The sequence below is a fragment of the Aethalodelphis obliquidens genome, unplaced genomic scaffold (genome assembly GCF_003676395.1).
Source record: "Aethalodelphis obliquidens isolate GAN/ISIS:26980383/991018 unplaced genomic scaffold, ASM367639v1 scaffold30, whole genome shotgun sequence".
In the NCBI taxonomy this organism is placed as follows: Eukaryota; Metazoa; Chordata; class Mammalia; order Artiodactyla; family Delphinidae; genus Aethalodelphis; species Aethalodelphis obliquidens.
In genome coordinates, this window is record NW_020837974.1 from 3,400,851 (window position 1) to 3,427,072 (window position 26,222).

General features: G+C 55.2%; 1 protein-coding gene across 1 annotated transcript in view; it reads left to right on the forward strand.

Annotated features, from left to right (window-relative positions):
* Positions 1-26,222, forward strand: part of FOXK1 (forkhead box K1) — a 62,957-nt gene that overhangs the window by 25,793 nt on the left and 10,942 nt on the right. The window contains exon 3 of the mRNA XM_027125499.1: positions 17,364-17,549. Within this exon, the coding sequence (XP_026981300.1) occupies positions 17,364-17,549 (186 nt within the window). The remainder of the gene's footprint in view (positions 1-17,363; positions 17,550-26,222) is intronic.

The window sequence follows — 26,222 nt, forward strand, 5'->3', positions numbered from 1 at the left end:
TTATCTTTAAATTGTGCTCACAGCTCTGTGACTTCTGCAGAACTACAAACAAGATTTCATTTTAAAATTATGGTAAAAAAAACAGACAATGGTCAGTACTTCTGAGGGGCAGGCCAACTCCCTGGCCCCCTTTGGCTGGTAAACTTCACATCCAGATTCATAATCAGATGCCCAGGTAATTTATCCAAGTAAATTTGTGACTTAAAACAAAAATCTGGGGGGCTTCCCTGGTGGTGCAGTGGTTAAGAATCCGCCTGCCGATGCGGGGGACATGGATTCGATCCCTGGTCCGGGAAGATCCCACATGCCGCGGAGCAACTAAGCCCGTGTGCCACCACTACTGAGCCTGCACTCTAGAGCCCGTGAGCCAGAACTACTGAGCCAGCGCTCTAGAGCCTGAGAGGCACAACTACTGAATCCCACGTGCCACAACTACTGAGCCTGCGCTCTAGAGCCGGTGAGCCACAGCTGCTGAAGCCCACGCGCCTAGAGCCCGTGCTCTGCAACAAGGGAAGCCACCGCAGTGAGAAACCCGTGCACCGCAATGAAGAGTAGCCCCCGCCCGCCGCAACTAGAGGAAGCCCGCGCGCAGCAACGAAGACCCAACGCAGCCAAAAATAAATTTTTAAAAAAAAGCTTATTAAAAAATTCTTTTCCTACCCAATTAATTTGATAATCGCTTACATTTTTAAATAGTCAACAGAGAAAGTTCATAACTGTTCATAACCTTTAACTGTGTAAACTTTAAATAGTGGGAAATGTTTTAGTTCAGCACTGTTGAGTGCGGGGCCTTGAGCTGGCCCGGGGTCAGGACCCCTGGAAAAGCCGAGGCGGGAGAAGAATCAGGAGACGCGCAGCCCACGCAGCTGCTCATCCTAGGAAAGCCCACGAGAAGCGTGCTGGGAGCCCTGTCCTCTGATGTCTCAAGCGTCGCTGAGAGGATGCTTTTGAGTGACTCCCGGACCTCATCACAGGGACGGGACGGGGGGCGGTGGGGAGTCGTCTCTGCAGATTAATGGTATCCTCTACCCTCTTGCTCTTCTCACGTTCTGTTCTAATAAAAGTCGGGGTGCTGTTTGTTTTGTCTCGTCTCTAAGGCACATCTTAAGTTCTGATGTAAGTACTTTTTGAGGAGGTGATTCACGGCCGCAGCTCAGAGCTGCAGGTGTGCGGTCACCGCAGCCTCCGTCCCACAGACCCGCCCAGGTGTCTCACCCGGGAGGGGCTCCGTTTCCCCGGACGCAGCCGCGGGGAGCGTGTGTTCTCACCTGCCCTGCGGGAAGTCTGTGTGCCGCGGGGGCGCGCGCGGAAGTGCCCAGGGAAGCGTATGCGGAAGTGCAGGTGGAAGCGAGCGCACGCGGAAGCAGAACACAGTCAGAAGCGCGGCACGCGGCGGCAGTCAGCCTTCCCGCGGGCAGGGAGGCGAGCTTCTCTGGTCAGCTGAGTCTTCTGGCGGAAAATCCTCAGAGGGAGCTTAGCTGGGATTGCGCTGTGTGTCTGGGTGTTTGATCTCAAGGAGGGATCACGACTAACAGCTTCCGTCTGCTGGCAAAGTGTGTCTCAGGGCGAAGCCATTAGTGTCAGGCCCACGTGTGCCACGGGCCCGGCTCCGGGGACGTCTGTGTGCCCTGCCGGCCCTGCTCTGCCTGCGCACTGGCCGGGACGCGGGCCTCCTCCGGCCAGGGCCACAGGCTACGAAGCCTGACCTACGAGAAGCCGTCTGTTTATCAGCTTTTGACTTGAGCAGAGCCAAGTTCAGGATGAATGAACGGGATGATGTGAAATACCCTGGTGTTGTGAAACAGGAAACTGCCGGTTCTTTGTTTCTCGCTGTAACTGACCGATGGGATCCAGGTCTTGCCAACTGGCTGAGCAGGGCATGTTACCAAGTTGGGAGCCTGGGGCGGCTCACAGATTCCACCAGCAAGAGCGCCCACATCCACAGCCAGTTCCTGGAAGACGAGAAATGTAGGGAAAACAAGATGAGCGAAGGCAGTACCTCCAGTGGCTGGTCCAGGGCGGGATTGCCAGACTCCAACCTAGACCCCGCCGCCTGGAAGCTGTAATTAAGGGGCCAGGAAGGAGGGCCGCAGGATAGCGTGTCTCTGCAGAGCTCCTGGGCCGCCATGGTCCGTGTGCTAGCAGGCTTCCCGCATCCCGGTGGGCTGGGCAGTACTGGGCATGTGCTCGGTCAGAACGCACAGCCCAGTCCGTCCAGTTCCCCGGGGGGAGGGAGAGGAAGGGAGCCCGCCGCGTCCTTGGACGGGGCGCTCCGAGGGCAGGCCGGCTGTCCCTCCTCGTCCTGGAGCCACAGGCTCCCATCAGGCGTGTGTGTGCCTTCCGCAGCCCGTGTGTGGGAGCGTGGGCATCTCCATCTCAGAGGTTCGCCGCTGGCTGACAAAGTTGAGGAGGAAGGGCGCCTGCGGGGTTTAATTTTATGTATCATTTTATGTATCATTTGAAGCTGATTGCTTGATTTTTCTTTTTTTAAGTAAGAGTTAAAGCCCATAATCGGTTTACGTCTGATTTTCTTAGTGAAGCCCCTCTACAGCCAGAGGGGAGGTTTGCAGCGCATGGGACCCGCGTGCTGTGACCAGGCACCCTGGCCCAGAGGCGAGGCCCTGTGCCCACCCCTGACCCCTGCTGCCAGCTGGGCCTGGGCGGCCCCTTCCTCTCCCCTGGAATGCAGTTCCTCATCTACAAAAGCAAGTGCTTGAGCCACGTGGCTAAGTACTGTTGATTCTGAAGCGTTATTACGCCAGTGCATTTGTAGTTATAGGATGTTGGTCCACGTTCCCTTGTAGAATGGTTAAAATTCCTACAGGAGGTGAAGACCGCAGCCCCCGAGTTGCTAATGTGCTTCGCGTCAGGTGTTGTTTTGTTTCTTCTGCATCTTTACCTTCACCTTCTCTTCACGAGCGTCTGCAGACACTGTTTTATGTGAGTGAACCAGCTGTAAGGTTTTTTATTCCTTCTGCATGATAACTCAGTTTTGACATAAAGGGGAGCGAATGCCCCCCGCACGTGTTATAGTCCAGGGTGGAGTGTGGGTTGCGGCCCATGTGAGACCCCGTCGTTACATGGCTTTCCACAGTGGGCTCCAGCTCCACAGGTGCACTTGTTACTTTGATAGGTTCACAGGAAGTTCTAAGCACGTTCCAAGAGGTCCCCTGTATACCTCACCCGCTTCCCCCTACTAGTTACAGCTTACATGACTGTAGGACAGTATCAAAGCCAGGAAACTGACGTTGGCACGAGGTGTGTGTCCTTCTTTGTCATGTTACCGCACATGTAGATCTGTGTGGTCACCACCTCCCCCAAGACACATGGCTCTCACCCCACCACCCAGCTCTCCCCTGCGCTCGTCACACCTAACCGCCCCCCGCCCCGAAACCCCTGGCAGCCACGAATCTGTCCTCTGTCTCTGTGACTTTGTCATTTTGAGATGTGACATAAATGGGAGTTTGGCTTTTCCAGCTCGGCATCATGCCTTCCATCCAGGCTGTGTGGGGCAGTAGTTCGTTCCTTTTTATTGCTGAGTAATCAGTATCCCACTGTGTGGGTTCCACCTGTGTTTCCTGAGGGACACAGTGGCTCAGCCCAGTGTTTGGCTCCTACAGATAGAGCTGCTTTGAACAGTCACGGGCAGGTTTAGAGTAGACGTAATCTGTCTTTCTCTGGGATAAATGCCCAGGAGTGCAGTTGATCAGTTGCATCATCAGGGTAAGTTTAGCTTAAGAAGCTGCTAACTCATCTCCCACGGGGGCTGTGCCGTTTTCCATTCCCAGCCCCAGGGCAGGGGAGACCCGGCTTCTCCGCATCCTCTCCGTCACCTGGTGGTGTGGCTGCTTTCTATCTTGGCTACTCTTCTAGGTGCGTCGCCATCACTCTGCACTTCCCGATTGGCTGGTGGTGCCGTGCACGTCTGTCCGTGTGCTTATTTGCCATCTGGGTGTCCTCTGCAGTGAAGTGTCCCTTCGTACCTTTTGTCCACTTTCTAACCGAATTGTTTGTTTTTTACTGTTGGGTTTTGAGAGTTCTTTACACATTCTGGATGGTCCTTTGTGCGATGTATGGTTTGACATTCCTTCTCTCAGCTGGAAGCTTGTCGTCATCCTCTGATGGGCTGTTTGTACAGCAAGAGTTTTCAGTGTTGGCAAAATCCAGTTTGTTTTTTTTCTTCTTTTATAGATCATGCTTTTGGTGTCATGCCTTCATCAAGCCCTAGGTGCCCTTTTTTTTTTTTTTTTTTTTAATTTTGAATTGTTTTCCTCCCATAGATAATATATCATTTCTCTCTGGATGCTTTTAAGACATTTTCTTTGTCTTCAATTTTCAAAAGGTTGGTGTGGATTTCTTTGAGTTTATCCTGTTTGGGGTTCAGTCATCTTCTTGAATCTGTAAGTTTACTTTATTCCCAAATTTGGGGAATTTTCAGCTATTTTTTTACCCCACCCAGTTTCTGTTCTCCTTCTGGGACTTGGATAACATGAAGGTTAGACCTTTTGTTGTGGTCCCATGGGCCCCTGAGACTCCAGTCATTTATTTCAGTCTCTTTTCTCTTTGTGGTTCAGGTTGGGTAATTTTTATTGTTCTAGCTTTGAGTTCACTGATTACTTTCTCTGTTCTTTTCATTCTGTTTGAGCCTAGTCACTGAATATTTGTTTCAGTTATTATATTATTTTTTAGTTCTAAAATTCCCTTTAGTTCCTCCTTGTATCTTCTCTTTACTGAGATTTTCTGTTTCTTATAATTGCTCATTGGAGTTTTTATAATGACTGCTCTAAAGTCCTGGAAAGATAATTCTGATACCAGGGTCACCCTGTGTTGGTGTCTGTTGACGCCTTTTCTCATTTTGTTTGAGATTTTCCTCGTAATTGAAATCTGCACATTTGGGGTACAATCTTTGAAGACTTTGGATCTTATTTAAATCCAGTATTTTACTAGCACTCCTCTGACATGGCTCTGGGAGAAGGGGGGACACCCCCTATTATTTCCATGGGGCTACCACTGATGCTGAGGGCGAGCGCAGGTGCACCCGTGTTGCTCCCACCCTTGCTGCTGGCTCTCTGCACTGGCCTGTGTGTCCCCGAGTCCTCAGTGAGAATGACATGTCTCCTAGCCCCTCAGTGGGCACAGCCTGTGTCCCCCGTCCTTGGCGTGGACGGCATGTGTTCTCTGGTCCTCAGTGGGGCGGTGTGAGCCCCCTATCCTGGGTGGGGACATACTGCGTCCCCGCCCTCCGGGGGGGATGGTGCGATTGGCAGGGGCTGGTCTCCACCGCGGCTTGGTGGCTGAGCCAGACCTCGTGAATCAGCCGCCTCACTCGCCGTGGTACCACCTCATCCTGCCACCCATTTCAGCGCCCTTCCTCCCCGCCAACAGGATTAGACAAAGCTGCTCTAAACTGTTACAAGCTGTGTGACCTGTCTTCCCATTCAGGTAGGTCTTTTTTTGTCCTTTAATTAAGTTTTATAATTTTTCTCCACAGAGGTGTTGCATATCTGAGACTTACTTTTTATTCTGTTGTCATCATTGTTGCTTTCAGAGTTGTCCATTTAATTAACAGCTTTCTGCTGTGAAACTCCGGGTGCTGTTATTGCTGCCTTGAAGTAGGTCTCTGCCGAAATCTAGCTGTGCTTTATTATGAAGCCGCCCCAGATTAACACGGGGTCCTCGGCTCTGTGGAGGCCTTGCATTGTGTGTGCTGTTGAAGTGGATGGAAAATCCCACCAGAATTTCCCGGAGGCCCTTGCGGCTTCATGGCCTCTGACGAGGGTGTAACCCCCTCCAGCAGCCTTGGTGAGACGGTGGCTGGGAAGATCCCACATGCTGCAGAGCACCTGAGCCCGTGTGCCACAACTACTAGCCCCCGTGCCACAACTACTGAAGCCCACGCGCCTAGAGCCCGTGCTCCGCAACAAGAGAAGCCACCGCAATGAGAAGCCCTCAGACTGCAACGAAAAGTAGCCCCCGCTCACTGCAACTAGAGAAAGCCCGCGCACAGCAACGAAGACCCAACGCAGCCATAAATCAATAAATCAATAAATAAATCACATAAAGAATTTTCTTAAACTTTGAGAGTGAGATTGATGCCAGCCCCTGACCTGCGAGTCTCCGCAGCTGGCAGCTCAGAGGCAGTTTTCCTGTCTCTCCGTCTCGCCTCTCCTGGCATATGACAGCCAGCAGGAGGCCTGGGCCCTGTCCTGGGAGGGAGCTGCCTGAGTGCCCCGAGGGAGGACGGAGGCCTGCTGTGCGTCGAGGTCAGAGGCGACCTCTCTGAGCGAGGCCACTAGTGCCAGGAGGCCTGGTGAGGGGGCACAGGAGGGAGCAGGGTGGCATCGGAGAGGCTGGCGGGGCCCGAAGTCTGCATGGTCTCCCAAGAGCTGTGGGCTGTTTCTAAGCTGAGCAAGGACCCGGTTTGTTGTGGGGTTTCGCCCAGTCTGTCCTGCTGGCCTGGTGGCGGGAGAGGTGGGAAGTGGCAGAAAGCCCTTGAGGCTGACCTGTCACCCGGGAGCAGAGTCCACGGGGTGCAGGAGGTAACGTCAGAACTTCCATTTGGTTATTGTTAATCTTCTCCTTTTAAAGTGTATGTGTCATGTTTCATCAAGTGTATATTAGCAGACGGCATCATGAATATAGTTCATAAAGAAGTAAGCAAGTGTGCGTAATTAGGTGGTGATGCCAAGACGTTGTCCTGATGGGCGATGCAGGCAGAAAAGTTTAGTGATAAGAATTCCTGACCCACAGGTGGGCTCGTGTGCTCCAGCCCAGCATCTGGTGAACGTATGGGTTTCTGCACGGAATTTAATATTATTTTAATTTTTAATTGTAAAAAAGCCTCTGAATATTTAAATCTTCCCTGAGTTGGCCCTTAGAAAAAGAAAACAACTTGCTTCCCATCAGTAGACGACTGCGGAGTCCTTGCAGGATGGCTCTCCTCCTCGGCTGCTGCGTCCACGGCACACCTAGAATCAGGCCCCTGTGTTGCGTGGTCTGTTTCTTCTCCCTTTGAGTAGTGACCCACGTTCAACGTCACGAAAGTAATTGACTTGAAAAGGTGTGAGTACCGCAGCTCACCTTGGACTTTGCGGAAGAGATGGACTGGATGCTCCCCTAGATTTCCGTTGAAGGAGGACAGGAAAACTGGGGAACAACTGAAAAATAAGGAGGACGATGAGAGCCGTCCGTTCAGTTTTCATTTCAGAATTAGACTTCTTAAACAGCAACGCAGCCCTTTCTCCTGCGGGAGCTGGGACCTGCGCGGACCCTCCCCAGGGGAACTGAGCTTAGCTGTGAGCTGTGGCCGCTCTGCCGCCCGCGCCCCCATCCTGGCTGACAGGGACCTCGTGGGAGAGGTGACCTGGGTTAGGGCCTGGGGCTGGGGCGTGGTCGGGGGGGGGGGGGGGGGGGTGTGTGTCCGAGTGAACATTTGATGTCGCCTCCGTTGCTGCCCGAAGACAAGCCCCACGAGGTGGGCTGCGGTCTGTGTCCTCTGTCCTTCCCAGTGTCCCTGCTGCAGGGACTGTCCAAGGTGTGTGGTTCTAGAAACCCTGGGAAGCGGTGCCCGGGTTCTCACTGTAGCCTCTGACGTTCGTTGGCGGTACTTCCTTAGTGAAGGGAGTGCTCTGTGAGTAGGTTTTCCCTGAAATCTCGGCCAGAGGACGTCTGGAGCCCCCAGTGGTGACTGTGCTGAGAGCAGGGCCACGGTGCTGGCCGTGGGCAGACTCAGTGTCGTGTGGGCAGCTGACTGACGGCCTGGAGTTCGCTCATTACAGCACAGGAGGTTTTCAGGGGCCTCCCTCAAAGACCTGATTTACAAGGAAGTTATGGAAACTTGCCTGGCGGAACTCCGCTCACCAGCCTTCCCCTGGCGGCCCCGTGATCGGCTCCCCCCGTGAAGCCCGGGTTCCTTTGGGTGTGGGATCTGCCCTGGGGAAGCACCCCCAGCTCCCCGGCAGGGAGGCCCTTGGACCCCCGCTCCGTTGGGGAGGACAGAGGGGAGCTGTGTGTTGACATCAGCAGGGCTGCCCTGGGAACGAGGGCGAGGGCGGTGGGCTTCCATCCGCCTTGGCCTCGGCCTCGGCCTCGGCAGGAGGCAAGGTTTTCTCCACTTCTGTCGACTGCGATACCTCCCCGGGCGCTTCCACAGCTTTCACGGTTTCGGTTCTTCAGGGAAATGGGCTGGACGCCTCGTGCGGTGCTCGGGGGGTGGGGGGCAGGGGAGCCGCCCGCTCTCCCCAGCCTCTGTGCAGGGCCGCTCCGTCCGGTTTCCGAGGGTGCCTGTCGGATTTCCCAAATTAGGAAGGGGGGCCGAGCCGGGCTGCACACACGGTTCCTGTGGTGTTCCGACAAATGGAACTTTGTTCCCTTCTTTTTCCTTAACAGCAAAGGCTGTTTGCTCTCTTTGGAGGCGGAGCTGAGGTTTGTGTTTGGGGTCCCGTCTCGAGCTTTGCTGTATCTCCGAGGCTGGTATCGAAAGGAAGGTCTTGGTTTGGGCGGTAATGCCTGGGTAGGAGGCTCGTGGGTTTGCCTGGAGCGGTCCACTCAGGAAGGACGCGCTCCCCCCCCCGCCCCCCAACCCTCGCGGTGGGCGGTGGCAGTGGTGGTGGCCACACCTTTCTGGCAGCGCGCCCGCCCTCCCCTAGCTGTGGGCGGTGGCAGCGGTGGTGGCCACACCTTTCTGGCAGGGCCTCCTGGGCTCTGCCTTCAGCTTCTGAAGCGTTTCCTTGGCCGGGTTTAACAGAACTGAACTCGGGCCTTGCCAGGACCCAGAAAATAAACGTGCAGAGCAGATTTCTGCTGTCTTCTTGTTTCTCCCCCCCCCGCCCCCCGGCGCAACAGCCGCCTTGTCCTGGAGCCTTTTCTTTCTGCCCCTAAAATTTATAGGCGCTGTGTTAGCGCAGAGCCCTTACCGTAATGTCCTTAAAATACACGTATTTAAATATATCTCGAGTGTCCAGAGAAATGGAATATTCTGGTTAGTCGATATACTTAACCTGCTCAGTGCATGGCTTCCTGGCACATGTAATAGCCAGTGCTACTTTTTAATTATTATTGTCATTACATTGTGTTGTATTATGTTATATTATTGAATTTCACGTTGATTAACGTTTAGGCAATAGACTCAGTTTTGCAGATTGGGTAACTGGACGTGTTAACGCCCCGGCAGCGGCTGACAGCCCCGACCAGTCTGAGGTTCCTAATGCCACATCCGCATCCTCTCACAGGAGGGGGCGGTCCCTGACCTGAGGTCAGCACGTTACTGCTGCTCTCTGGGTGGAATGTTTAAGTGTAAATGCGGTTATTACTTATTTCATGCTAGTCCTTGTTGCGTCACACCTGGCTCTTTCCTGGGTCTTCATGTTCGTGCTTAGACACCCCGTCCTTGGGAGGGAGAAGCTTTGTGTAATATGGAGATAATCTTGGCATCTGACTTCAGATCAGGTTAGTGTCGGAATGGGCCAGTGTTCATCACTGCACAGACCACTGTAGTACCCGCCCCACCCATCTTCAGTGGCACTTGACCTGGTGGCCGGCTGGGCTCTGCACATGGAGTGTCTGCAGCTCGCAGGTGGTGGTCGGGCTGCCAGCAGACGCTCCCATTTTCACACAGGTTTCTCTCTGTTAAAAACTGTGGACGTGGATTTGAGCGGAGAAGTCAGTGGCCCCCGCCCTCCGTGTGAGATGGAGGGATGCCAGCTGTCCTCTGATTCTCTGGCTGAGTGATTCTACTAAACACAGAGAAGGCATGTTGTCAGTGTCCTTGCAAGGTTAACCCAGGGTCAGAAAAGTCTGATCGTTTCCCTGTGGTCTGGCCGCTGGGTTTCAGCCGACACCCTCCGGGGTGCCTCACCCATGTGGAAGGAATCGCTCTCCTGCCTCACACCCGCCTTTACCTCCCGATAGACTCTTAAGTTACACAGAGACAGGGAGCGTGGTGAGCTCCTGGCCGTGTGCACCAGCGTGTGTGTGCACAGCATGGAGGGGACAGGCAGCGGCAGAGGTGACACTTCCCTCCGGGAGCCCGTGGTCTGGGAAGCCCGGCGGGGATAAGCAGGGCCCTTGAGGTGGGCTCCGTACAGGGGGTGGCCTTTGGGGACAGAATCTTGAAGAATGTGGGTCTGCTGGTACGAGGCCAGGCGGTATGCTTGGGGGCAGCCCGTCGCCCGCGAGCTCTGCTGTCGCCGTGTCCATCCCAGCGGCGGTGCTGTGTCTGAAGCTCCGTCCCTGGAGAGCCCGGCCTCGTGGTCCACACTTGAGCCCCCCAGTGCAGGAGGTCCCTCTGCAGTGCCCGTTCATTTGGCAGTGAACCTTAGGAAGCCAGAACATTTGAAGTGGAATTCTGAGCTTTGTAGTTCCTCCATTCACCCAACTGGATAACCTTTGATGTTTTTCAGGCAAATCTGGAAGGTATTTGCTTTTTCAGATATATTGGACTTCCTGCCCCATTTGAGTTTCCAAACGGTAAAGCTTGGGAGCTCGACTTCCACAGTCATTTTTTGTTTGCTTGTCTTAAACCTGATGCTTCCCCACTGAGGGATAAGAGTGTCCCTGGGCAGATGGCTTGGGTTCCTCCCCAGGGTGCCTGACCCTGTGTGGCTCTGCTGGGACCCTCTGTGTCTGAGGTCCAGGCTGAGGGTAGCCTTGGTTCGAGGAGGGGGGACAAGGGCCTCTCAACACACCAGCACTCGTCAGGTTTTTTTGGAGTAGGATGACTTGAGGTTTTGCTGTTGTGTCTGGGGCCCTGCAGAGCTGCTGCCTGGTCAGGACGGTCATCGCCCCGCCTTCCCGGGGCCTGGGCTCCTGGCTTCGTTCCCTCTTCCTGGCTGGAGCTTGTGTTTGGATCACGTGCTCACCCCTCACCGGTCTGCACGGCTTCCCAGCACAGCAGTGAACTATGGCCTCTGCAGCCTCCAGCCTCCTCTGCTCGGTTCTGTTTTTGGGTTTTGTTTTTTAAAGACGTTCTAGCAAAATGTATTACGTTTTTAATAGAAATAGATATTTTAGGTTAAAAACACTTAAGATGATCAGAATCCTTTGATTTGGGGACTGTGTATGTAAAAGGTTTTTCAAAACCATTTCCTGAACTGTCTTATTGTTCTTTGGAGTTCTTACAAAACTCAGAGCCTCTGGTGTGCCAGTTGCAGATCATCTGTAAATGAGGGTTGCTTGTTGTCGGGGGGCCCACCCGGAAAAGCCGCCTGCTGGCCTAGAACACGCCTGCGGGGGAGGGCGGGGCCACTGGCTGTCAGCTGGCCCCCCGAGCCTGACCATTTTTCCACTACTAGGTTGTGGTTATTTTCAAAATTTGAACATACTGGTCATCAAATGTGTAACAGCTTTTCCCCCCTATTCTTGAGTCTTTCACTTCTTAAAGGACACGGTTACAACATTTAAAAAACATTTTGAAAGACTCGAGGTCTCCGGCAATACCACTCTTACCCCGGGGATGTTTGCAAGAATGACTGAAGCCGGTGTCATCGGCCGCTTGCTGTGCCCGCCTCGCCTGCCCCAGGGCTCCTGCTGCCCCAGGCCTGCCTGCCTGTCTCTGGTTTACCAGGGAGGGGCCTTACCTTCAGCCACTCGCCCCAGGTCCCCCACAGCGTCCCAGCGGTGTCCCAGCGGCCCATTCTCAAACCAGGCCTGTCTGATTTCAAATCCCAGGCCTTTAGCCGCAACGCTGGACCGTTTAGTCTCTGCTGTTTTCACTTGTCATGGTGTCATCAGCATTTTTAACGTTCCTCCATGGGCCCGTTTTCGTGAGCGCTTATTGCCTGTGAGGTACTGTGTGAGCTTCTAACTACTTTGCTTATTTCATTTGATACTCACACGTCTTGTGTGTGTACCCTACACAGTACACACCATGAATACCCCAATTTTCCTGATGAGGAGAACAGATCAGATGCATTAAGAGATTTGCCCAGAGACAAACAGTCCTGGAAGGCGTCCTTTCAAATGGCCGCGTGATACTCCTCCATGAATGTGCACTGTGGAATTCAGCTGTTCCTCACAGGGGAGCTCTTTAGCTGTTTAGAATTAGAACAGAGGTTTGGTTTTTGTAACGAAGGTCAGGAGAGCAAGGGAGGTGGATTTCTTTTGCGTATAACAGTCCCAGTGTAATCTGACATGGCAGCTCCAGGCTCTTCTGTCCTGTTGCTCTGTTACCCAGTGTCCGTTTTACGGCCCACCACGGCTGCTCCAGCTCCTGCCATCGCACCACATTCTGGCCATAGGAAGGGAAGAAGTGAAGAAGACACCCTCTTCCTCTTAAGGGCACGAACCCTCGCGTCCCGCGAACCAGCACAGTCGTGGTTTCACAAGAGGCAGAGAAGCGTCGTCCTTAGTCGGGCAGCCGTGTGTCCAGCTGAAACGAGTTCAGTGTCGAAGCAGAAGAGGGTGCACGTCCAGGGGACTAGCCATCTCTATCGTAGTCTGCCCTTTCAGCCCCCCACGTGGTTGTGACCCTTATTCTGACATAAAAACCACTCATCCCCGTTGTCAAGGGAGGCGGCCCAAGTCCCACCTGGTGACCGCATCGCGGAGGTCCAGGGTCTCTGTTACGTGTGCGTCCCCGCATCAGGGTGCCCCGAGTGGTGGATCTGTGAAGCGCTGTGCCGAGGAGAAGCAGAGGAAGGCGGTCCCAGCTCCTGTCTGGAAAAGGGAGGAGTGGGACGCACACTCACTGGTCACAGCCGCCCTGCTCTCAGAGGCACTCCCCAAAGGGGCAGGTTCCGGGGGGCCCGCCCGGGGGCCCCGTGTCTGCACGTGGAGGGTTCTGTGTCCGCCGGCCTCCTCCGAGGTGCTCCGGAGACGACGCTGCTGTGCTTCCTGGCGGTGCCCCAGGCCGGGCAGGTGGGGGAGGGACGGTCACGCCTCCTCCCAGGCCAGGTTGGGGCTGCTCCGCCTCGCCTCCGGAGTCTCCGAGCATGTTGTCTCTGTCACATCCGCAGGTCAGATGCACAGCAAGGGTCTCTGGGGGCGGGTTTCACTCTTGAAAACCCTGCTCTGGTCTTTTCTGCCGTTGGGCTGGGGCCTCTCTGCCTGTCTCACCCGAGTCGTGGCTCCTTTGAGGCCACTGAGGCTGCAGGCTCGGTGGCATCGTTTCCTGCCCCGGGCGCCGGTCCCCATGGTCCCCCTGGTCCCCCGGAAGCTTGTGGCATCCTGGGCACACAGGCTTCGCTCTTGGGTATCTCGGGGGACCGCTGGACCCGGCACAGGGAAGGTGACCAGGTTTCTAGCCTGCAGCACTCCCATCCTTGCCCTCTGACGAGGCAGCACCCTGTACTTCAAACTGTGTGACCGCCTGGCGACTCCTGGCCAGCGGCAGTTCTGTGCCGGCCACGAAGCAGGGTCCCGGGCCGCCCTCCCCATCGCTGCCTGAGGAAGGGCGTCCTTTGCAGAGTGATTCTCCCTCCTGGACTGAGCCTCCAAAGTTTTCTTGTGTTTTCTTGGTCTTTTCCGGGAGGTGTTTTCAAGCCTGTCACCCAGCCTTCCTTGTGAAGTTTTCTTTTGTGTCACATTTACTTGTCCAGGGTCCTTGTTTTTCCCTGGAGGTGCCTTTTGGGGCTGCAGCCCGTGGGTGGCCACGGTGGCGCCCCCTCCCGTCCCGGGGACACAGGTGGTCCATGTCCTCTCTGTGAGGACTGAATGACGACAGGGAAATTATGTTTCTTTTCTGACAACTTCCTCTTGGTGAGGCCGGTGGGGGGCTTCCTCCCTAAGGACGAGATGGGAGTGAAGGTGGGTGACAGCCCGAGTCCCTGAGGCTCATGAGTGGCCGAGCGGGGCCAGACCAGCCTTCATGCAGGGATCTCTGAGCTGATGCTCAACAGGGCAGCTTCACAGGAAACCGAGGCAATACCAGTTTGGCCCAATTTCCAGGAGCGCAGGCTTCTGCACGCTCCCAGACTAGAGCGGGCCTGGGCGTAGGAGCTTCAGGGCAAGAGCGTTTGAAAAAACAGCTTGATTCCACCGCAGTGAGAAGCCCGCGTGCTGCAGCGAAGACCCAGCGCAGCCAAAACTAAATAAATAAATTTATATGAAAAAATGAAAACAGCTCTATTGGGTGCAGTTCACACACTGCACGCAGAACCCGCTCGGATCGTCCAGGCCAGTGGTTTTCAGGAGACCCGGGGAATCGTGCCAGCCGATGGTTGGGCGTTCGCATCGCCTCCGAAGGAAGGAAGCCCCGCGCCCGTCTGCAGGACCCCCACCCCCGCCGGGCAGCCACCAGACTACTGTCGCCTCTGCAAAGCAGGGCGAGAACTCTGTGCAGAGCTCGGGTGCTTGCGCGGAGCCTCCCTTGGGCTGGTGGGCGGTGGTTTCCAGCGCGCATCCCCACCTCCGGCAGGAACCCCGACGCACGGGCAGAGTGCGCTTGGGTCCAGCCTGAATGTGGAGCGCCTTCAGGAGAGTAGCTCTAATTGCAGAACACGCTCATTAAAGCTCCAGCCAGGGCCCTAAACCAGAACGAAAATGTTCCAGGGAGAGAAGTAACAGTTGGCAAACTCGGTGGGCACCCTGGGGAGGCATCTGTTTAAAATTAAGCAGCTTCCTGGTATTTTCTCCTCCTCCTGGGTAGATCAGCTGCCTCAGGATAATTTTTGGAAGAGTGAGTCAGGAGGTGCTTTTGAAATAGCTGTTGCTGTAACTAATGTGAAAATGTTCATGGTTAAACCTTAGTTGGAAAATCACCGTTCCAGTAGGAAACTGTCCTGCTGCTATCAGTTATGGATGGCAGTAGACTTTGCCACTGATGACATGCCCAAATCCCTGACCTATAAAACGCTGTGCTTTGTTTCACTGAAACCCCAGTCTGTGTGCATGTGCTGTCTGTCTAGCGTCTTGGATTTGAACCGGAAAGCGTCTTGGAGGTGATCTCCTGCCCAGAGCATCCAGGGCTGCAGAGGGGTTACAGCAGGTGGTCCCACAGCAGAAGTCAGGCTGGGAAGCAGAGGGAAGGGGGCCTGACGATGCTCCCCGGCATCTGCCCCCTCAGCCCAGGGCCAGGCAGGCACTGACCCCCGCCCAGAGCTCTTCTCTCCGGATCTCGTGCCTTTTCTCGTCTTCACCCTAAACCCCATTTTCTGAGATTCCCTGCCTGTCTTGTGACCTCTGTCAGAGGCCAGAAGCCACAACCTCTTTCTAGCTGGTATTGACAGTTGTAGTTGTAACATGATCTTGAGGTTGTAGTCCGATCTCATGTTAACACAGGGACTTGTACCATGCAGGAAGTCAGAACTCCACGCGCCTCTGGCAGAGAGTAACACGTAGCTTGTTTTGTTAATTTGCAGCAGTTGAAGGAAGAGACAAATGGTAAAGGGACGTAGAAACTCTTTTTTAACTGTTTGTCAGCACTACTGCCTTCCTACCTAGCACTGGTGGAACAGGTGTGTGTGCGTGTGTGTGTGTGTGTGTGTGCGCGCACAGACCCCCCTGCTGTTCAGGCAGTCCTGTCCTTCACAGGTGGAGCTCCCCTCAGCCACGCTCTGCTCACCTGTGTGAAGCCCTCAGCCAGTTCCCAGGCTCGGGGACACTGGGCCCATCTCGGACCCGGTGGGGATGCACGTTGACTCTGACTTACAAAAGCTGACCAGCCTCTGGGTCTGGAGAGACCCTCGGCCTCAGAAAGCATCTTAGGCATATGTGTGACGTCACTTTTTAGCCAAAAGACTGATGGAGGAAACTTCCATTGGGTGGTGGGGAAACTAAAGAAAGGGGAAAGGACAGCAAACATTTCTTTAACTGGCTTACAAGAAGGAGATGGCGGGCGATTTTTAAATAGCCTGGGGCGGCCCTGTAAGCAGAACCGGAGGGAAGATGTCGCCATTCCAGACTTCCCCACCCGCATCCCTGACATTTTGGTGTTTAGGCGGAATTTCCCAGAAGCAAAACAGCATCAACAGGAAAACAGCTTCTGTTGCACAGTATCAAGATCCCTCTGTTCTGCTTTTGGATTTGGAAATACAAACCGGGTAGCCGGGGCTCCCAGCGTCTTCGTGCCTCACTGCCTGCTGCAGGGCTCCGCCTGGACAGCCACATGCAGCCGCTCTCTGCTTGGTGTCTCTGGAAGAATCTGTACTGGCCAGGGAGGCCAGCTGGAGTTCCTGATTTTCCCTGTGAGCTGCAGGCAGGGGCTCTCAGAGTAGACGCTTGTGCTGCTGAGTCATTTCCTGAGAGGTGGGTCTCCCGGCGGAAGGCTCGCGAGCACCCCCGCTGGGTGCTGGGCTGCCAGGTCACCACCTGCCATGTCCCAGAGCCTGTTCTTCAGTCTTGTTTCTTCAAAGTTTTTTTTGTTTGTTTTGTTTTGTTTTTGTTTTTGCGGTACACGGGCCTCTCACTGTGTGGCCTCTCCCGTTGCGGAGCACAGGCTCCGGACGCGCAGGCTCAGCGGCCATGGCTTATGGGCCCAGCCGCTCCACGGCATGTGGGATCCTCCCGGACCGGGGCACGAACCCGCGTCCCCTGCATCGGCAGGCGGACTCTCAACCACTGCGCCACCAGGGAAGCCCCAAAGTTGTTTTAATAAGACAAAAGGGAATTGGATTGAAGCAGTGCTTGCTGTGTGGGTGGGAGGTGGGAGGTAATTGGCTACTTAGACAGTGAATTGAATTGAATTGAATTGAATTGACTGGACCAAGTATCAGGGACTTTTCGGTGTGCACCCTGTGTCTGCTAGCCACAGTTAGCAACTTGTGGATAACTGGTCAGTTTAGAAGGTGTGCTTGACAAGTAATGCCCCGCTTTACAGGTCAGAGTTTGTGGGAGAGAGATGAGCCCTGGGTTCCTGTGCGCACACAGGAACGGACTGGGGTCTGCAGTGGCCTGGGGCGGGCGGTCCCCTGCCAGTAGAGGAGACGAGGCTCGGGGCTCGTGAGGCCAGAACGGACGGTGAAGGCAGCCAGTACCCTCGGGTTCCGGGCGCTTCCTCCGAGACCCCCGCCGGCGCCTCTGCAGGCAGCGCTCGCTTTCCATCTTCTGGGTGACGGGCATCTGTCATTAAAAAGCTGCCCTGGAGGTGACCGTGGCGTTTCGGTTTCCCAAGGAGCGTTCTCTGCGAGGTGCTGGATCCACGAGGCGGACAGGAAGCTGGCTGGCCGTCTGGAGCCCTGTGGGAGGGGACACCAGGGGACCTGTCCGGGCTGGAGGTCTTGCTGTCGCACGCATGGTGGAGGGAGCCCGGTGCCCTCGCCGGCCTGTCCCGAGGGAAGCGGAGGTGGTGTGGTTTGGGCGCAGGTTTGGGTACGTGTATGTGCGCGGCGTAGTTGGAGAGCACACTGGCTGGTGACGGCGGGCAGCGTAGACGCGCCGGGACACCTCTCCCCTGCTGGACCTAACGTCCCGCTCCCCTCCCGTTGCAGGTGCACCTTCCGCTTCCCCAGCACGGCGATAAAGATCCAGTTCACGTCGCTGTACCATCAGGAGGAGGCCCCGGCGTCCCCCCTCCGGCCGCTCTACCCGCAGATCTCCCCGCTGAAGATCCACATCCCGGAGCCGGACCTCCGGAGCCTGGTCAGCCCCGTCCCCTCCCCGACTGGCACCATCAGGTGAGTGGCCTGGCCCCCTCCTGCGGTTGCCTCTGCAGAAGCCGCGGCCCTGTGCTCTAGAACGCGGCCGAGAAAGAGGAAAGTGATACGGGTGTTCTGTGTTTCATACGATATCAAGTATGTTTCTGGAAAATTGCCCGTGGATGGAAATTTTGAAACTATTTTAAGTGCATCAAGGGACCTGAGGACTTAAATAAACTCTCTGGAGAATTCTTTTATAAAGTGAAGAATCACTACGTAATTAGTCACTTTTCCAGTTTGAAATTTTGTGTACTAGGGTCTTTTAAAACAAGCTTAGGTGTCAGCTTTTAAAGACAGTGAAACTATTTAAAAGGAGTATTTGTATACCAGGATTTGGTGGACTAGGTTTTTCTAAACTTTATTGGTAGCAATCCTTTGCAAAGTTTTAGAAGTTAATCTAGATTTTGAAGAAAGGGAAGTCCTCGAACTTTCTCATCCTTGGCGTGTTATACAGAGAGGGTCCCTGGGGGCAGGTCTGAGGGTGAAGTGTGTAGCCAGAGACTGGGGAGGGGACTGGTGAGCTGTCCCCTCTGAGGGGCACAAGTACTTTTGCGACAACAGGGGTCCTATGCCTTCTTCCCCTTTTGTCGTAAAACACGTTGAAAGACATGGACCTGAGAATCAAGATTTAATAAACTTTAAATAGTTTACCGCTTCATTGAGGACATTTTAAAACAAAGCTGGCCTTTGCCTTATTGGTGTGTGCGGCCTTGGCAATGCCATGAGCACCAGTGCATTTGGTGCTGGTGCCTCGGTTCCTGCCGTGCACTGCGCTCGCCACCGCGGACGGGGCATCGTCAAACGTCAGCCCGTGGAGGAGGCAGAGCGTGTCTCGGTGTCGCCACGAAGCTAGTTTCGGCCTCACACGCCCCCTGAAATGGTCTCGGGGCCCCGGGGTGCCTCTGGGGACCACACTCCGAGAAGCACTTCTCAGCAGAGCTCGAGCTTTGCGTCCCTGAGTCTTACCAGGTCTCTCCTCTGGCTGACCAGCCAGGTCGTGGTCCCTGGTTTTGCACCTTTAAGGGTTACACTTAGAAGCACAGATGGGTTAATCACGGCATCACCATTGGTTTCCCTTTTGCCTTTTGTTTTCCTACCATGGTGTGTGGAGTCATTTGCACTGAGTTGCTCGGAGTCAGTTTCCTCCCGGGCCAGTGAGCGGGCGGGCGCGTTTCTCTCACGGAGAGAAAGTTCAGGGACGGCTTTGAAATGTCACGGACCTGCATTCTGGTTCTGGCCGCATCTGCAGTTGGTGGGAGAACTGGGGGCAGGTCCCTGCAGCCTCCTCGGGCTTCATTTTCTCCCTCAGTGAATCCCTCCAACATCGCAGATGTCTGGGACGCCACAGAGGAGCAGTGAGTGACGGAGACCCGCTGTATGCCAGGCCCTGCGCTCAGCCGCTGGACGTGTGTTATTTTATTTAGTCCTTAGGGATTTACGAGATAGATTTTTTTCTTTAGTTCTTTTCAGGTTTCCAGCAATAGCTCTGTTCTCAAACCCGAAATTTAGCACGTCATCTCACTGTTCTTTCAGACATCTACCTTGAAAATAATCTAAAACATGAGAGCTCCACTGGAGTTAACGATGAAGTTGTGCTATGAAAATGCTCTTGCACTTACTTACATGTGTATAATTTATGCGTAGATAAAAAAATTTGTGTAGTAAAATGAAGCAGCCGCTTTGGAATACAGTCTGGCAGGTCCTCAACATGTTAAAGGGTTACCTTAACCGCCCAGCAGCTCCCTGGGTCGTGAGGTCTCCGTGGAAACTCATCCACAAGGGTTCATGGCAGTGTTATTCATAGCAGCCCCCAAAGTGGAAACAGCTCACGTGTCCATCAGCTGCTGAGTGGAGAGAAAATGTGTTACAGCCACAGGGTGGAGGGTGATTCCGGCATAAAAAGGGATGAAGTGCTGACACCTGGTACAACGTGGATGACCCTCGAAAACATGATGCAGAGTGAAAGCACCCAGTCCCCAGAGACCACACATGGTGTGATTCTGTTGATATGAAACGTCCAGAACGGGCAAATCCTTCGAGAAAGAAAATAGGCTGCCAGGGGCTGGGGGTCCAAGGGAGTGGGCTGCCCACTGTCACAGAGTTTCTTTCTGGGGTGGCGACAGTATTGGGGAATGAGGTGATGGTCACACAACGCTGGATGCACTAAAAACCACTGAATTGTACACTCGAAACGGGTGAATTGTGTAGTGTGTGAAGTCTAGCTCAGTGAAGCTGATAAAACTTGTATGCGCTGACACCTTTATCCAGTAGCACCTCAGAGCGGCTGCAGGAGCAGTGGCCAAGTGTGTTTTAGGTGCCATTGGGAGCCAGACAGGCGTGTGGGCCTCCGGGTGGGCCTCGGAGCCCTTACACGCCAGGTGAAACCAGAGCCCAAGGTCAGCCTTAGCGTGGCCTGGGTCTGCGAATAATCAGTTCATGATCCAGCCACATCGACGCTTTTTTTTTTTTTTTTTGGCGACGCTTTTTAAGAAAGAAAAATGTTTTGGTTTGTACCTGGAGGTCTTCATAAAATAGATATAATTCCCAGTAACATTTTGAATAAAAACAGTGGCCAGCAGGCTGAGCTAGTGCAGCAGCTCCACGTGCTGCGGCCGCCTGTGTGTTAGGAGGCGCCGGCGGTTCTAAAGGGGCGTAGATGGTGTCACTGAGCAGAGTGAGGCGGGTGTCCCTGCGCAGTTCTGGGAAGTCGCGGCCATGTGACTGTGGAGACCCCGGGCCCGAGTGGGGTTGGGGCGCCGGGGCACTCGCCTCTGGTCTTCGTCCGGTAGAACAGCTTTGCGGGGAAAGTAGTAACTTTGAGACTGGCTCTTTCACTCTTGGGCCTTTAAGTGTCACAGAAAAGGATTTCTGTTTACATCCGTTTATCTTGGCGCCGCGCAATCCGATTGCCCGCTGGAAACCTCAGAGGCCCTTGAGGTTTTGCTGCCCAGATCGTTTTCCTGCGCGCCTGGCGCAGGCGCGGGGCCGGCGTGTTTACAAACAGCTGCCTCCCCCAACCCCGCCCGGGCACCCTCCCTGCGCCCGTCGCCCATAGCAGGTCCCCGGGGAAGCGGGCGGGCTGGGAGACGCCGGCCGGCAGCGACCCGCGCCCCGGTCCCCGTCCGGGTCCCCGTCCCTACGCCCGCCCCTTCCCCGTGGCCCCCTACGCAATCCCCGCCCCGCCCCGCCCCGCCGCGGTCCCCATTTGGAGCGTCTGAGCCCGCTGCCCGGTTGGCCCGCTCTCCCGGCGGCTCAGCTGCAGAGGCTCGCAGGCCTCGGCCCGGGTCGGCCTCCTCCGGCTCTGCGCCCGTCCTCTCGAGGTGTGGGGAGCGGCTGCACCAGTAGGAGCGGCCCCGCCCTCCCTGCTGACTCGCCCCCGCCCTCCTTCCCCAGGTGGCCGGGCGGGGGCGGGGGCGGGTTCTGCGGGTTTTTTCCCCTGCCCTGAAGTCCTCCACCCAGAAAATGAATGAACTCTCTTGTTAAGAAAAATGCTGAAATTCAACCAGAGAAAGGGAGCAGCACAGAAAGAGAGCAGCTAATTTATACTAAGTTTTTAGAAGCTATTTCTTGAGGAAGGCGTTTCTTAATTTTTGTAATATAGAGATCAAAACCAAAAGTAATTTGTTTTGTGGAATTTGGCCAAGGTTAGCGGAACCCTGTAGGAAATAAAAATTAAGCAACCAACCTCAGAACCTAAACCACTTTTAACCATGACCTTCCAGCCCAGTCCTGCTTCACTGCTGCGCGGGATTCAGCCCTAACTCACTTTGCAGTGTTAAGTGCCTTGAGTTGGGAGGTTGTCGAGTTGGCTGTTGGAAGGTCTTTGTGTTTCTGGCAAACTTTGGATCCTTCCTTGAGAGTGATTTATTCTGTTGCGAAGTTTCCAGCTGCAGCGTTGCCTCAGTTCCCCTGAGTGACCCAGAGAGGAAGGTGCCTGCACAGTGGGGAGCCCTGCCTGGCTGGTCTGGGAGACCCGCCGTCAGTGGGTCCCGCACCTGTATCTGCACCCGTGGCCCTCGCACCCCCCCAGCCCCACTCACACCCACCGGGTCCCTTTCCCCATCTGAAAACTTGGGAGAAATAAAAATTGGTTCATCTACACAGAAGGGTGCGGCCCTCCGTGTCCTTTATAGTCTCCTTCTGCCTGCATCCGTGCCCGGGTGTTTTTGGGCTTTAAATTGTTGAGGGGAGGCTGACTGGGCTTGTGCTTCAGTCTCGTGTGCATTGGGGCAACTGTTTCCCTGCTCTCGGGCACGTCTTCGGGGGATGGGCGCCGTGTAATGTGTTCCGGGGTGTGCCTTCTGGGCGAGGCCCGGCCGGGTGCCCTGCCCCCGAGAGCCCTTCCTTTCCAGATTGCTCCTCTGGGTTTCCGGAAGCAGGCAGAGCCTGGAGGAAGACCTGAGGGAGGCATGGGCCCCCCGCCCGGATCTGCCCTCTCCTCAGAGGGAGATGCACCTGGTACTTCTGGGCTCAGGCCTGTTCGCTTATTGTTCTCACTGGGACAAGGTGTGTTTCATAAATGAGTTAACCTTTTAAAATAGTGTCCTGGGATTTCACAGCACTGAGTGTCTCTTAGTGAGCACAGGTGTTCTTAAGAGACTGGCCTCTCTTTCCCTTTATTTTCCCCCGGATTACAGAAATATTACAATATACGTGCACTCTACAAAATTGAAATGTTTCAGAAAATAAAAATCGTGCAGTGACATTCTTGGAGAGAAGTCCACGTTTGCAGGTGCATCTTCTCTGAACATGCCCGAGAGCTTGTCTGACGGGTGTGAGTACTTGTGGCCCCTCCCCAGAAAGGTCCCTTGGAGCTCAGAACGTCCTGCAGCTTGCTTTTTCTCCTGTCCCTCTGTGTCTCGGGCTCCTGTGTCACTGCATCGCTCGTGGCTGCACAGTGGACTGTTTGACGTGTCCTGTATTTGATTGACCAGTTCCCCACCAAGGGCTAGGCAGCTGTTTCCAGTTTCTTAGTCTCCTGGGTCTGAAATCGCCTCTCTGAAGTGTCTAAACGGTCCGTGCTGAGGCCGTGAAACCCTCAGGTTTGATTATTTTGGTTAAAATACACTTGTTAGGGTCGTGAGCCACAAGATTTTAAGAACAGTGATAAAAATAGAGCTGTGGGCTTCCCTGGTGGCGCAGTGGTTGAGAGTCCGCCTGCCGATGCAGCGGACACGGGTTCGTGCCCCGGTCCGGGAAGGTCCCACATGCCGCGGAGCGGCTGGGCCCATGAGCCATGGCCGCTGAGCCTGCGTGTCCGGAGCCTGTGTTCCGCGGCGGGAGAGGCCACAACAGTGAGAGGCCCGCGTACCGGAAAAAAAAAAAAAAAAATAGAGCTGTTTCTGACATACACGCCGGACCTGTGCGGTGGGCTGGGAGCTCAGTACATCCGTTCACCTCCACAGTGGTCCTGTGCGGTGTTGCTGTGTGGTGTCACAGCCTTGCCATCCCCACTTTGCAGATGGGAGACGGAGGTTCTTCTCCAGCAGAGCGGGTAGAACGGCTGGGCTGCGCGTTCAGCAGGTGCCCACAGGGAGAGAGGTGGTACTGATTTCATTCGTGTTTTTTAAAGGTTTATTCATATCAAAGTAATATGTGCACGTGATCTAAGAAAGCGGAAGATTCTGCAGGGCTGGTGAGGACAGAACAGCCCCTGGCCACGCCCAGCCTGTCCGCACGCCCCTCGGCACCTACTCACCTTCTGGTGTCTCAGTTTCAGGTCATCATACACTGACTTCCTGTGGGATGGAGGACTTGGCTTTTCCTCCCACCCCATCAGCCCAGCGAGGCCACATCAGAAGTGTTGGTTGATGGCCTCAGTGCGGCTGTGTGACGGCTACACTGCTCAGCCTCTCCCCGGCCTGCGCTCCCGGGAGTTACAGTGGCCCCTTCTCTGTTTGGTCTCCTGGTACCTGGGCGACTGGCACATCCTTCCCATTTACATCGTCACCTGGGACCCAGGCCTCCTCCCACCTGGCCCCGAGGTGCGGGGGGCGCCTCTGACCCTGGGATCATCTTCCACACCATCCTGGGCATCCCCTCTCTCCCAGCTCCCCAGTCTTCCCTTTCCTGATCTGCTCCTTCCTTTTATTGGACAACATCTTCTAGTCCTGAGGAAGGGGACAGGAGAGGCAAATTTTTTAATAAAAACTTCCACATCTGGGCTTCCCTGGTGGCACAGTGGTTGAGAGCCCGCCTGCCGATGCAGGGGACACGGGTTCGTGCCCCGGTCCGGGAAGATCCCACATGCCGCGGAGCGGCTGGGCCCGTGAGCCATGGCCGCTGAGCCTGCGCGTCCGGACCCTGTGCTCCGCAACGGGAGAGGCCACAACAGTGAGAGGCCCACCTACCACAAAAAAAAAACCAAACAAAAAAAAAAAACTTCCACATCTGAAAATTATCATTATTCTCCATTCACACTAGGTAGATGTTTATCTTGAGTAGAGAGTTCTAGGTTGGAAACGTTTTTGCTCAGAACTGATGTCGCTTTCTAGCTTGCAGCGTGTCTGTTAAGAAGTCTGATGCTCCTGTGATCCTGGCCCTTTTGTACATGGTGTGTCCCCCTGGGAGCGGTGGAGGGGGGGGGCTTGGGTCTCCGGCATCCGCAGCACTGGCCCCGTCTCAGCGGGGTGCCTAGGAGGGGGCTGGACGTTTAATGGGACCCTTTGGATCTGAAGACTCACTTACTGCATTTCTAGGAAGTTATCTTCTTCTGTGGCGTTCCCTCCCCCTGCGTACTCGTCTTCTTTTCCCACCTTGTTCTTCCTCTGTCCGTCCCTTTCTCTTTTCTGCTTTTCTCAAGTTTCTCCTTCCACCCTTTATTGAACTTTTATTTCTCCTCTTTTTAAAACTCGTACGAGCATTTCCTCGTCCTCCAGATGTTCTAATCGTGTCCTGCTGTTGCGAGTGCAGCCCTTTCACCTCTTCAGGGCTGTGATCTGTGATCCTGCCGCTTTGTTTCGCCTTCTCCCCGGCAACCCCCTCCCCGCCGTCTGGCGTCCTCCGCGAGCCCCTCCCCTGTGTGTTCCCCGTGTCCTGTCTGGCCCAGCTGCCCTCCATCCAGGCAAATGAGGCACAGGGCCAGGGTGGAGGGGCCGCGCTGCCCCCACGCCTGGGCGGCCCACGTTCCCACCTCCATTTCAGATCCATTCCCACTTCCTTGTTTTTTTCAATTATAATTTTTTTCTGTTGAAAAACCCTTCTACAACTTGGAATCGATTTGAGGCAAATTGTGCCATGAGCAGATTTTCTTTAAGTGGCTGAAGCGCTTTATAAACAAGTAACAACGAAAGAAAATGTTTCTGGTGCGGGACCAGCAGGACTTCCTTCCCGGGAGGCTGCCTCGGGAGGGGCAGGACCCAGAGCCTCCCGCCTGCGCGCTTTGCTGAGGCCCAGCCGGAGCCGGACCGCCAGGCGTCTGAGCGGGGCAGCAAGGGCCACGCCGTGGGCACGGCAGGAGCCCGGACGAGGCTCAGCGCGTCTCTGGGGACAGTGGCCTCTGGTCAGATCTGCTTTTCTCAGCTCAGGCTCTCACCCTCGCAGTGGGCCTGGGCGCTCTCTCTCCGTCAGGCTGCTGTGAATACAGGGTGCAGAGTGGTTCCAGGTATGTCTTGGGCGGTCACAGGAGTCATGTTCTGGGCCTGGACTGTCCCAGGGCCCGGCATGTTTGTCCTGGTGAGACAGTGGCCCAGATGCAGGGCAGCCACTGGCAGGACAGGCCAGCCATGAGCCATCTCCACTCCTGACCCGAAGCCCTTCTTGCCTGAACGGAAATGTGACTTAGGAATTGTTTTTCCGTAAAAGGGGGGTTGGGGGGGGTCAGTGACTGACGTCCTAAAGTGCGTCTCCCACGTCGTTACCACTTTCAGCCTCAAGGTGGGAAGAACGGTGTTTATCATGTGACGTCGGGTAGTTCCAGGCTGCTTGGCCGCTGCTGCTTTACCCCGTCCACAGATCAGACTTCCCCACCCCGGGCACTTGGGGGGCCCCTGCAGCGGGCAGCTCTTTGCTGAAGCCTGGCGTCCCAGGGGGCCCGGCATTTCCTCTCCCCCACCCGTCTAGAGGTAACGTGTGTGTTTATGCTGTAGGAATCTTTCCTATTTTGCTGATTGTCAGGGACTTTGCAGAGGACTAGGAAACTCCCTCGCGGGACACTCAGTGTCTTGGTCGGTTTCCCAGGGTGGGACACGCCCCCCAGACGCCCAGACACCCCCCCCACACACACACACACACCCACGAGGCCCGCCTTTGACTCGCGTGTTCTCAGCCCAGAGGCGTCCTGCTCACCTCCTTCCACCTCTGCTCCTTCCCTCCGGGCGTGTGACGACAGGGTGGCTGGGTACCAGGCACAGCCCTCTGGGCCGAGGCCAGCCTGCAGTGACGGCTGAATGGGGTTTATTGAGGTCTGTGCGGTGGTGTGCGCGAACGCACGTTCTCCAGGCTGGGCCTGCTGGGCCCTCTGGGCATCAGCGGTGCCCTGTCCCCGCGGACGCTTCCCCAGGAAGGGTTTGTCAGCACAAGCTGGCGCACGTCGTAGAAAGTGGCGTGGAGCTGCCCGGCCTCTCCTCCCGTTTGCGAGCCCGCTGTTCATTATTTCCACTAGAAATCATTCTGTGGGAACGACAGACTTCTCTCTGGGTTTTGCTTTCTGAG